This window comes from Chrysemys picta, chromosome 2 (assembly GCF_011386835.1).
Source record: "Chrysemys picta bellii isolate R12L10 chromosome 2, ASM1138683v2, whole genome shotgun sequence".
NCBI lineage: Eukaryota > Metazoa > Chordata > Testudines > Emydidae > Chrysemys > Chrysemys picta.
Window position 1 is genome coordinate 70,089,662 of NC_088792.1, and position 13,252 is coordinate 70,102,913.

A 13,252-nucleotide genomic window follows, 5' to 3' on the forward strand; every position below is an offset into this window, starting at 1 on the left:
ATTTTTTTACCCATTTTGGGTAAAAAGCTGGTGTAAAATATTTTAGCAAAGTTTTCAATGGGATAAGGGTTTCTCTGTCAGTAACAGAAGCACTTTAAATTTCTGGGACTGGCAGAGCAAAACTTGGAAACTTGCAGGTGTCTGTCATTAGTTCTTCTCACTGGAACTAATCAAATATTTCGACAAAACTATGAGAATTAGAGGAAATTTTCTGTTGGTCTCTAAAAAAAAAATTCAAGGCATACATTTGTATTTGAATTACTTTCCTTTGAACTAAATGCGCTTGTATATATAGTAAAATGACATTTGAAAGGCGGCTCAGGTGTCTTTTGAACAGTGGCACTATCTTGGTGGGACGCTTTGGTTAATGTACTTAAAACTATCAACTTATGAGGATTTTCCAAGTGCATCTTTGGATCGCTGGTTGGAAATAAATACTCTGTTTCCTTTTGGAGCCTTCGCTGCTGCTTCAAGGACCCAACCAGTTCTAAAGTGGAAGACGCCAGGGGAGGGACCTCCAGCGGAGAGGAGATAGCATACCTGTGCTTACAGTGCCTCCTCACCCCTAAGGTCACAGGCACGCCAGCTGCCACGATGCGTGCTGCGAGAAACGTTTCCCTCTCAGAGATCACTGCCAAAGTTGATCTCCTTCGTGTTTCTCTTCCTTTCCCCCCCTATGCAGCCTCGCAAGACGATCCTCAGCAACTTTGCGTTTCAGGTTAAACACGGCGGCTAAGTATCCCCCCCACAGCCCACACACGTTTAACAAACGCATCGTTTACAGCGCTCCCAATCCAGGCAACCTGTCGCCAAGGCGGCTGGCCGGTATAACACCGGCACCCTCCCGTGCTGAGCACGCGGTGGGGGAGAAGTTTCCCAAACTTTTCGGGAACTTGCCCTTTTCAAGTGGCTGCTGCAAGGGAAGGTGGCCGCAAGGCCGGTGGCTCCGGCTCTGCCCCTCAGCAGGGGTTCAGCAGCAGCCGCAGCCCAGACGGGACAACCCCCCGGGGTTCATGGCATGCAGCCCTGCCAAGGCGGCAGGTGTGTGGCGCGCCGGCGCTGCTCGGGAAGGGGGTTTCCCTCCTTGCCTCCCCCTGCTTTCCCGACCCCACAATGTGACTATTAATACAAGAACCGGGGCGCGCTAGAGATCGGGGGGGGGGGGTAGCGAAGGAGGAAAAGAGACCGACTCACTCATGAGAGCGCAGCGGGCGACACCTTCAGTTTCCCAGGCGGCGGCGGCGAAGTTAATCGCGCTGAAGTTCAAGTTGTCTGTTCACCCATCGGGAGTGGGCGTCTAGAGGAAGGAGACGCGGAGGGGGGAGCCACGCACGCCCGCTGCCGAGCAGGCTGCTCAGGGGGAGCCCAGGCTGACAGCAGGGCAGCAAGGTACCAACGCGGGGCCGGCGTGTACTCGGCTCCTTCTCTGTGGCGGAGCCCTTGGGCGGGGAAGGACGCCGGGCGCAGGCTTCAGCGGGCGAGCCTCGGCCGGGGCTGGCTCAGCTGCACCCGTGCGCCGTGTCTCGCTGCCTCTCTCCCCCTGGCGGACGCTGCTCGCGCCTGTGCCGGAGCCGAGCCGCCGCGGCTGCTGCCCTCCCCGGGTGCGCGGCGGCAGCAGCAGCAGCAGCAGAGCCGGGCTAGGGAGGGGGAGGCTGAGCGCCGGCGTAGAGCGGAGCCGGGAGCCGCCGCCGCCGCGGGAGCCGGGTGTGCGTCTGGCACTCGCTCTTTCCCCCCTTCTGCTTGCCCCTGTTTTTGGGGCTGAGTTGGTGAGAGTGGTTTGTGTGCGCGCGTGTCTCTGCCCCCCCGGCTCGCGGTGGAGGAGGAAGTCAGGTGAGAGACACACAATCCCCTCCCAGCCCCGGTGCGATGGGTAGGAGCTAATCACTGTTGTTGTTGGGCTGGTGGTGGCGGTGGTGGTGGTTGTTTTTAATGCTATTATCTTGCCTTCCTCCCACCCTCTTCCCTCCCTCCCACCCATTCCCGGAGAGCAGCGCCCCTCGCAGGAGCACCGGGCTGATCACCCCCCCCACACACACACAACTCTTGAACCTCCCCCACTCTTTCCTCCCTCCCACCTCCACTTTCTCCCTCCCTCCGGCTCGTTTATTTCAATATTTATACTCCACATGCTTGGCTGTCAGCTGCTGCTCGCTTCCAGCGAGTGAAAGGATGAGCGAGCAGGCCGGTTTCCGAAAGGGATCTAACAAAGGTGATCAATATTTTAAGGGTCAGATCGTCAAGTGGGACCGGAGAAGAGGGACAGACACAGGGCTCCGTCTCTCTTTCCAGATGGGCCGCGTGTGCGCGCCTGTGGCCCGGTCGCTGAGACCCGGGGGTGGGGAGAGAACAAGCTGGCGCAGATGAAGTTAATGGAAAGTGTGTGCATGGGGAAGTGGCTCTGAAATCTGGATCGAGTATGACAGCAGGCAGCCCGTATTTGCTTTAGATAAGGGGGGCAGGGATGTGTTGGATTTTTTTGTTTGTGTTTGGTTTTTTGCAAGCATTCCACTTGTCAGGCTCATACCGTGAACTGCACGGTGTCAGTTTGCAACTAGGCACGCTGGAGCTACTCTGTGTGTGTTTTTTAGAAGCTGCCCTTAATTCTGTGGTCCTTTCATACGATGTTTTATGTCGCACAAAGTGCTTTTAAATAATTATATTTCTGATTTTTCTTCATTAGTGTTACTGCCGCTTGGAGAGACTTTTTAGACCTTCAGTCCTTCCTTAGCTGATGCACAGTTTGTAAGTAAAGTTCCTGGAAAGTGAACCTGGCAGTGAATTCAGTTTTTCCTGAAAGCTGAGATTTTCTTTTCCTCTAGAAGCTTGTGAAGAGAGAACACTGGGGATTCTGAATGTCAGTCCAGTCACATTCTGTATTTTCAGTCTGTGGCAGAGGTGATGTCTCAGCTCCTGGAACAAATAAACAAAAATCATCTAGACAACTTTATATATTTTTGAAATAAGGGATCTTGACATTGTTAAGATGATACACCTTTCTTTAATAAGCCAGTGCTATACTGTTGTATTTATTGGCATAAAAAGCTGCCACTTTGTAACACCATTTTTGAATAATCATTAATCCACAGAGAATCCATTAAGCCCAAAGGTTACATTATAGTAATAATATAATAATTAATAATATTGATCTTGCCAGCAGGGAGAACTCTTTTATGTAGTTATTACCAGACACTCCCATTCATACAAGACATAGTGCGGCAAATTCATCCTGGTGTAACTTCATTTGACTTCAGTGGAGTTGCCACAGGGATGAATTTGCCCTATTATTTCAACCTTGAAGTAATGTCCTTCCCTTCCCTAAGACTGCTGAAGTCACTGACCAGTTCTGACCTTTCCATCTGAGATTAATATCTAGCTTTGTTAGAAAAATTCAAACTTCTCTACCTGAAACTATGCTACCTGAACAGTTTTAGACCTGCTAACAATTTCTTGGAGTGGCAGTTGATTTTCTGATCTTTGGGAATTACAGGGAAGTATAATGAGTGTCAAAGTGAAGAGCACTTCACACATGCCCATTCAAACACTTCTTGGAGCTGCCTACCGGATGAGCTCCTAGCATTCAGTGTGTGGCATATTTCCTCTTGTCAAATAAATATCTTCTTTGCGTACATCAACCACTTTTGACTCAGTGGTCAGTGGTTAATAATAATAATACAATGTTTCACTTCTTCAAAGTAGTGATTAAATAATTAATTCTCAACTCCCCAGTGAAGTATTTCTGTAAATTGGGGATAATATCGCTTACTGTTGGGAAAACCAAAAAAAGAGAAAGATTAAGTGATTTGCCTGAGGCCACACATTGAGTCAGATGTAGAGACAGAAGTTAGTCGTTCCTAATCCTGTATATAGACAACACTGCCTCCTAAAGACCCAAAGATGCCTCATGGAAAACATTGCTCTAAGAGAGAGTTCTGGAATTATACGTATATAATCTTTTTTGTTGTTTTAGAAATAGAGGTATTTGCATAAAAACAAAAGGATTTTATTCCACATATGATAATTACCTAGCTTTTCAATAAACATGGTGATATCTGATTTTTGCAACAGGCCCCAAAATCCATAACGAGATAATTCTCTCTGGAAACAAGAAAATGCTTGACAACAAAATTACAGAAATGGGAGCTATAAAGGGAACAGAATTGCTGCCAGAGCCTCCACTTTTGTGAACATGGATCTCAAAGTTCAGTTTGGCCATGTGTGGATGTGAAAAGGGCTTGCAGATTAGTACTTCAGAAGTTCGTAGTCAGTGGTTAACAAACAGGCTGCTGTTTGTGTGAGACTGTATATTTTTTGGACAGGTTATTCAACATGGGTTCAAAATACAGAAAGGGCTCCCTAGTGATACTGTTACCTGAAAAGAGAAAACCCAAGTGTGGAAAACAAAATCTGAAGTACACTTGATTTGGTTCTGAAAGAAAGGGTTGAAATGCAATGAAAGATTCTCCATGTTGGATTATTTTAAACAATATAATGGCTGTTGATTGCAGTACAATATTATGGCTAGCATGATGTTGCTAACCTGTAGGCCATAAGAGGCATGTACTGACTTAAACTATATAATAGGTTAGTACTCCTTCAATGTTTTCAACACCAAATGATTAGGATGTTTCAGAACACTGAAAAACATACAAGTCAGCACTATAACATATTTGAATGTTATGCTTTGTAACATTATGCAGTGAGTTTCACAGAGCTTTCATTCACATCAATGAAACCAACATATCGCATGCTTTTTGGCTGTGCCATGTTGCCGAGACTGTGCCATCACACTGCTATCTTACGGTATGACAGAGCACAGATGGCATGCCTGAAAAGCAGATATACAATAAGCTGAGGGGTGAAAACATTATCTACTAACTTTCTTTTCACTGACAAACTGGAATTTCCTCTCACAGTATGTATGAACAGTGTCCAGTCTGTGTTTGCATGGTCTTACGATACAAGAACTAATAGGAAGTTCTACTCATCTTGCTCATCCCTGAAATCTGGAGTTTCAAAAGACACTGCAAATGAGTGTTCATATATATTTATCAGTTTATTAATGTTGAGAGCTACATTTTATCTTTTGAAATGTCAGAGTGATGATTTGAGGGAAATGGGAGCAGTTCTGTTTTAAGTAACATGAATGGTACTGGAATAAGATTATCTGTCACAGATTAAAATGGCATATGAATCATATAGTAATCCATTCATTAGTTTATGGATTCAGAGTCTTCCAGGGAGTGTCACAAATCCATATGATACCCCTGAGTGTTAGATTTTTTTCATATAGGTCTGAAAGATGTGTAAAAATATATATATTCAGAGAGCTTCCTATTGACCATTCATCTGAAGAGAATTGTGGATATAAATTATTAAAGCTAATGTTGGCATTAACTTAACAAAAAATACTGGTGTTTAGATCTTACTGTGTCAGACAGTGTAATGCAAAGCACCGTTTTTGCCAACTCCACCCATTTTTGGTCAAACCATGCCCCTTCTTGGGTGCTGCTATGACAAATCTGGAGTACATACTAATCCAGAGATGTCTTTTTGCGTAAGAGAAACCACCAGGTCCTCAGTGAGGAGTCTGTTGGTAGGTGCATAAAGGCACATATAAATAAAACTAGTGTTGATCTGACAGTTATATCTGGTCATAAACATCCACATTAGGAGCAGTAAAATATTTTTTTCACTGTCAGGAAACTGAAATGAGACAATCAAAAGCAGAAGAAATATTTCACTAATTTGTAAGTATACTCGAGATACATGCTGAATGCTGGATGATAAAGAAGGCCAAATTGTGCCCAGCAATACAGCTGTTCAACGAAGTGTAACTCAGGTCCAAGTGCTGCCTTACAGTATTGCTAAACAAATATCTCTCATTGACAAAACCTCTCAGTAACGTACAAGCTGATCCTGAATCTGCTGAATTCTTTGAATCATTCCCAGGCAATTTGATCCTAATATAAATATGGTTCTTTTCCCAGCTCCTAGCATATGAGTAAGGCCATAGCAATGAAATACTTGCTCAAAATATCTAACTTTTTTTGATTCCTTGCTTTCACTGTGATTTGATCTAAACTCAGCACACGAAAAACTGAAAATAATGTATTTGAGCTTTTTCCCTGGTATCTAAAAACAAATGGCTGCTCCTGTTGTTTTGGCCATGTTTTACGGCTGCTGAAATAATGCAAAAGTATTATTCAATACCAAGGCTCCCCCATAGCTGTTTTAGTAGCTTAATGAAGTGGTAAGACCATAACCATTCCCAGTAGCTCAAACTATTGAACAAATACACAGCACACTGGAATTGACCCTACAGGTACAGTTCAAAGGACCATTATGTATTTTAGCAAATCTTCTTTGACAGGTCTACCTGATCTAATAAATATTAGAGTTTCTGCATTCTTTCTTCCTACTAGTGCATCGGTAGAAGGGATTTCAGGTGACTCCTCCTGAATGAGATTACGGCTTTCACTGTTGTCTTTTTACTATACTGCAGTTTCCTGGAATGATCACACTAGACCTGTTATCTTCTGAAGTGGGGATGATGGACGCTAACATCAGCTGGAATTATGTCTTTTTGGAAGACATTCAGTGAGATTTCTAACATTTTCCAGTAAGAAGGTCAATTATCCTCCTTCCAAATGGACTCAGTTTCCACTAATCATTCTTTTCTGAGAAAACCACATTTCCTTTCCTTGTTCTCTACATCACCTTTGTCCATTCAACAGCCCTAAACAGTAACCTCCTTCTGGTCAACAGCTCCACTACAGAAGATGCTTTTGATTCTCTTAGAAAGACAGTCACATCCTATAGACTGCCTCCTAAATCTTCGAAAAGAGGATAGATCCACCTGCTACAGATGCATAAACAAAGAGCATTGAACTCCTATTCATTTTTCCTGACTGCCTCCTCAGTCTGCTCTCAGTTTGAATCTTTTTTGAAGGCTATGGATTAAGAAGTAATTAAGGATCATAAGCAGTATAAGAGGGCACTTTCCTAGGGACAATCCTCCCCTTATAATAATAATAATATATGGAGATATACCTATCTCATAGAACTGGAAGGGACCTCGAAAGGTCATCGAGTCCAGCCCCTTGCCTTCAATAGCAGGACCAAGTACTGATTTTTGCCCCAGATCCCTGATACTTAACTCATATAGATAAGGCTAGTCTGAATATGTAACTAGAAGGCACAAGGTGTGCCACTAGAATTTCATAACTGGGTTTGGAAGAGGAGAAGAAATACTGGAAAATCAGCTTCTCTCTCACTTACATGCCAAGTCCTGAGCACATGAATGGCTCTCCACCCTATAAGTGGTGACATCTTAAACACTATAATAGTGCTGGGAGTTGGTTAGAGCACCCTCATTAGGGGTTGCATGAGGTCACACACCTGATCACTGGCAGAGCTCGACTAAAACCCAAGACTCAACTGCCCAGGGGACCATACTGCCTCTGATTGAGTCATAAATCACTGATTGATGGCATTATCTTAACTGTATTATGGCAGCTTAAATATTCATATGAATTTAAAAAAATGGTGGTTAATAAAAGGATATAAACCTACATTATTTAGGTGTTTTTTAAAGTATAAAACCTCTGCATATAGAAATACAAGACACTTTATTGAAGAGAATAAAAACAGACAGCTTGAGCTGGAAACAGAAATTCAATCAACAAAGATTTACTTTCCTTCATTCCTGGATTCTAGTAGATAGAGCATTAGAAGACATAAGAAACCGGTGCAAAGTATATGTTCCCCATTAGAAGTTTTTAAGCAAACATGTCTGAGCCTAGAAAATGTAGTCAGCAAGACCTTTCTGTAGATTTTCAGTCAGGCAGTGGGAAGAAATTAATCACAATGTCATAAACATTTTACTCAGCAATATTGTGAAGTGATAATAGGGGATTTAACACCATTTTTCATATAATGGCATACATTAATTGTCAGAGCATTTTTAGTGTGGGGGCCCTTAGCTTCACAACTTGCTTCCCAGCCATTGGTCTACCACATCTTGAGTTTATTGACCCATAAAATGAGCTGGGCATATATTTATAGTATAGTATGTAATGTAATGATAAAATACATCAATCTCGACATCAAGTTATGTATATACATTTTAAATGTTCAGCATGCAAAGACTACATGATGGGTACATTCCTAAATTAATAAAATAAGGGGAAACTTTGATGAATACAAAGATGCCTCAGTCAATATTTACTATACAATATTTACATCTGTCAATAGATCTTGAAAGTCAACATCTGTTTATTCATATAACAGTTACATACTAGTTTATTTAATACTTGCTCCATGAGTCCTGAAGTATCTGAACTGACCATTAATACAGTAGGTATCACTTAAGGGGGGGGGAGGTATCACTCCAGATTTCCTGTAAAATGGAGAGAGAGAGAGAGAGAGAGAGAGAGAGAGAGTGTGTGTGTGTGTGTGTGTGTGTGTGTGTGTGTGTGTGTGTGTGTAAAAAGCTGTCTGCTCTAGGTTAAGAACAAACATATTTTACCTGGCCAATGTAACTGTTTTGGGTGTCATGTGTTTATTTTATTTTATTTTATTTTTTTACTTTATCGCAGTTTGAACTGGTGGAACAACTTGACTTTTTTAACTAACGAGACTTATCTGTAGGCTTTTTATATATTAGTTCTTCAAAGAACCTCCCATATTTTCCTGCTAAAAAATGAATAAAATAAATATTTGTTTAAAAAATTGTCAAACTGTTCTTTACAAAGTTAAATGTGACTTTATATAAGGCTGCAGAGTCAAAAGGCAGCAGCGTATACTGCCCAAGTATGCCATGTGATTTTTGTGTTCCTTTCATATATGAAAATCAAAACAATTGACTTGATTTTGACTATCTGTGTTATGCCATTAATTGTTTAATTTTATTTGGGGTATCCCGAGAACAGCACTAGAGAGTGGGTCAAACTGTGAAATGTTTAAAATGGAAATTCTTGATTGGCTGACATTCTATATTGTGATGAGGTAGCAAGGCAAGACCCTCATCTTGATTTGGGTTCAGGTGGATGGCATGCCTAGAATTATGGTTCAATAAAAAATAAAGTTAAATATAAAGTTATATTAGCCTATAAACTGCAAAGTTCATAAGGTTTTCTTGAAATTTAAAATTTGTAAGATTCCAAATACAGCAGTTCTTTCAAAATGCAACTACCCCATGCTATGGGTACAGATTTGTCCTGTCCACAGTGCACCTGGTCAGTTCTGCTGCACAGGGGCAGGACTGCAGAATACATAGATCCTGTGGAGCGTGACTACAGTGCTTTGCAGCAGCTCTCTACCATATCAGGGAGGAAAAGAGCAAGCTGGGGGAAGGGTAGGGCTGGTTTATTATGGACTCCTCTTACTTCCATCCCCAACCCCAAGTGATAGCACAGGAGAGATTAGTGTAGCCATTCCCCTTTGCTCTACATCCTGCAGTAGGGAACATTCTAAATCCCATGGACTCTCACCAGCAAACTAGCTGATTATTCTGGCCAGGCATTGGAATATAGATTTTGTCCCTAATTATCAGCTGTAGTTTAATCAAACAACTCCATATGATTCTGGGAAATCTGAACTGCAGATTTTCTGGTTTCTCTAAAGACGACTACTCTAAACAAAGGGAATGAAAATAAGGGTTTAGAACAGACTCTTTCTAAGCCTTGTTCGTGGCAGCTGTGACATCCCTCATTTTTGCCGGCAAAGTGGGAAGACCTGCAGCTCAGATTTCTCAGGATCTTAAGATTTTTTAATGTAATGAGTTTTAAAACAATGGCGATCTATGTAAACTTTTGGGCTCTTTGTTCTACTTCACAGACTATAATCTTTTCTGATGAAAAATATAGTAGCACAAGAGTACAAAGTTCCAGTAGATGCATTTCTTGCAATGCTTACTTTGAACTCAAGTTTCTGTCTTACAATCACTGCCATGATTATAGTAATCAGAGGCTTCATCTGTGTGTTTCAGTGTCAGTACCATTCAGACTTTTATGTTCATTAAAAATGGTACAATTACAACGCTGGGTTTCATTTGCTTTAAAAAAGTAAGGTTAAGCAATATTTGTTTTGTTGCAGTAAATTCTCTGACTCAGGAAAGTACTATTACAAAAAAATAAAATATATTTTCTTAGGTGCATTTGCAATGATCATGTTATATGTTAAACTACGTAACAATGAGGCTTTAGAAGAGTAATGTTAAGAAAAACGGTGTTCAATAATTGTTTCTCCAGCCATGAGGTGCACAGCTTTGGCCATTGTTATTTATGGGTAGAGTCATTGGAAGTTCAGCAGAAGCAAGCTGACTGGATATGAACTTATTTTTAATATAATCTCACCTCTGGTGAGGTAAACACAGTTGTCAGTATTTCTATATATTCTAGATTGTTGACCTAGTTCTCTAGAAAGAGACTGGCTGTTGTAAGAGTTGCATCAAAGTCATCAGATAATTAGGAGCAAACCATACAGTGAACCATGATGTAATTGAAACCTGAAATCTACAAATTTATCTTTTAGTTTGATCAGATACTCACTGGTTCTGTAGATCTAAATAGCTAGGTTTATTTCATACTTCAGAACCAGAATTCAGCAGTCCCTGCTCCTCAAAGCATATAGTTGATTTGTACTGTTCTGCAGTGGCATCTAGGGCTTTCACAATTCAACACAGTAGACAGTCAGATAAATTTCTAAAATAATTAAAATCTTCTACAGAGTTTCATTTTTTTAAAAAAATATTTTTTCTTTTAAATCTAGGTTTTTTTGAAAATGTCAGGTTGTTATCACAGAAGACTGGTGTCTTCAATTTATCCCCAGGAAAAGTACTGCACAGACAACAGCAGTGCAAACTTCCCTGTACTGACTTGCCTTTAAGCCCTACTATAGAGGAACCAACTCTGGGTGGTTAGACTTTTCAGTCTCTATGCCCATTCAAGCCTTGGCTTCTTTGGCTAGACCTTGAACAAGAGTCCCAGTTGCTTCTAAAAGTGGTATTGGATTTATATATGAATATTCGTCCAGTAGTAACTGGACTCTGACCATCAACTCACTTCTTGTCTGCCTGTGAACAGTCATCAGATGGTAATAATAACTACGAATCACCAATGATTTCTGCCTTATTTGAACTGGTGATTTAAGTGTGAAATATTCCATACTCCATTATCTACCCCTGTGAGTCCCACAGAATGCCTTAGCTTTAGTTTGGACTATCAGCCAAGAGTATCAAAAGGCAACAGAAGTTGAATGATTTATAGAGTTGACATATTTAGATCCTTTAGCTTTCCAAAGTACTAGGTTACCAAAAGAAGGCAGCCTAACTGCTGACTAAACTAACCCAATACCAACAATGTATCTGATAACAAAAAATGAAGTAGCAAATGTGAATATTTTCAATGGGAGAAATGTTAAAAACTAGGTAATCAAACCATTGCACTGGTAATCATATAATCAGAAATGTAGGCCTAGAAGGGACCTCGAAAAGTCATCAAGTCCAGCCCTCTGTACTGAGGCAGGACCAAGTATACCTAGACCATCCCTGACAGATATTTGTCCAATGGGTTCTTAAAAAACTCCAGTGATGGGGATTCCACAACCTCCCTTGGAAGCTTATTCCAGTTTAATTGTCCTTATAGTTAGAACATTTTTTCTTAATCTCTGACCTAAATCTCCCTTGGTCCAGATTAAGCCAGTAGTTCCTGTCCTACCTTCAGTGGACATGGAGAACAATTGATCACTGTCCTCTTTATAACAGGCCTTAATGTATTTGAAGACTGTTATCAGGTCTGATCTCAGTCTTCTTTTCTCAAGACTAAACATGCCCAGTTTTGTTTTTTATTAAACTTTCCTCATAGGTCAGGTTTTCTAAACCTTGTATCATTTTTGTTGCTTTCTTCTGGACTCTCCAACTTGTCCACATCTTTCTAAAGTGTGGAGTCCAAAACTGGACAAGGTGTTCCGGCCTCATCAGTGCTGAGTAGAGTGGGGCAAATATCTCCCATGTCTTACAAACAACATTCCTGTTAATACAGTGCAGAAAGATATTAGTCTGTTCTGCAACTGCATCAAATTAACTTATATTCAATTTGTGATCCACTATAACCCCCAGATCCCTTTCAGCAGTACTACCACCTAGCCAGTTATTTCTCATTTTGTAGTTGTGCATTTGATTTTTCCTTCCTAAATTAACTACTTTGCTCTTATCTTTATTTAATTTTATTTTGTTTAATGCAGACCAATTCTCCAATTTGTCAAGGTCATTTTGAATTCTAATCCTGTCCTCCAAAGTGTTTGCAACCCTTCCATCTTAGTGTCATCTGCAGATTTTATAAGCATGCTCTCCACTTCCTTATTAAAGTCATTAATGAAAATATTACTGATCTCAGGACTGATTCCTACATGAGCCCACCAGATATGCCCTCCCAGATTTACATCAAACCATTGGCTACTGTTTGAGTACAGTCTTTCAGCCAGTTGTGCACCCACCTTATAGTAATTTAATCTAGACCACATTTCCCTAGTTCGCTTATGAGAATGTCATGTGGGACTTACTAAAATCAAGATATATCCCTTCTACTGCTTCCCTCCCCTCTCCCCCCCCCATCCACTAAGCTGGTAACCCTGTCAACGAAAGACATTAGCTTGATTTGGCATGATTTGTTCTTCACAAATCCATGCTGGCTATTCCTTAAAATCCTATTATCTTCTAGGTGCTTAGAAATTGATTGTTTAATAATTTGTCCCCATATCTTTCCAGGTATGAAAAGTTGGGCTGACTGGTTTATAATTCTCTGGGTCCTCTTTGTTCTCCTTTTTAAAGATAGTTACTATGTTTTCCCTTCTCCAGTCTTCTGGGACTTCATCCATCCTACAGGAATTCTCGGAGATAATCACTAAGGATTCTAAGATTGCTTCAGCTAGCTCCTTCAATACCCTAGGATGAATTTCATCAGGTCCTGCTGACTTGAATATGACTAACTTATCTAAATATTCTTTAACCTGTTCTTTCCCTGCTTTGGCTTGCATTCCTTCCCACTTGCTATTAATATTAATTGTATTGAGTATCTGGTCATCATTAACGTTTTTAGTGAAGACTGTAGCAAAAGAGGCATTAAGCACCTCAACCTTCTTGATGTCATCTCCATTGTTAGCTCTCCTTCCCTGCTAAGTAGTGGACCCACATATTCCTTTGTCTTTCCCTTGCTCCTAATATATTTAAAGAATGTCTTCTTATTGCCTTTTA

At 41.1% G+C, this 13,252-nt stretch overlaps 1 protein-coding gene across 9 annotated transcripts in view; it reads right to left on the reverse strand.

Annotated features, from left to right (window-relative positions):
* The window catches only part of SATB1 (SATB homeobox 1), a 104,894-nt gene extending 103,291 nt beyond the window's left edge, over nucleotides 1-1,603 (reverse strand). For 4 of the 9 annotated variants that reach the window (XM_065583458.1, XM_065583457.1, XM_065583451.1 and 1 more), the window contains exon 1: nucleotides 1,195-1,542. In XM_065583458.1, coding sequence (XP_065439530.1) covers nucleotides 1,195-1,198 — 4 coding nt within the window. In that variant the 5' untranslated portion in view covers nucleotides 1,199-1,542. Of the gene's footprint in view, nucleotides 1-1,194 lie in introns of all 9 variants that reach the window. The other 5 variants (XM_065583434.1, XM_065583441.1, XM_065583443.1 and 2 more) reach the window with 5 other exon arrangements.
* Nucleotides 1,604-13,252: the final 11,649 nt, after the last annotated feature.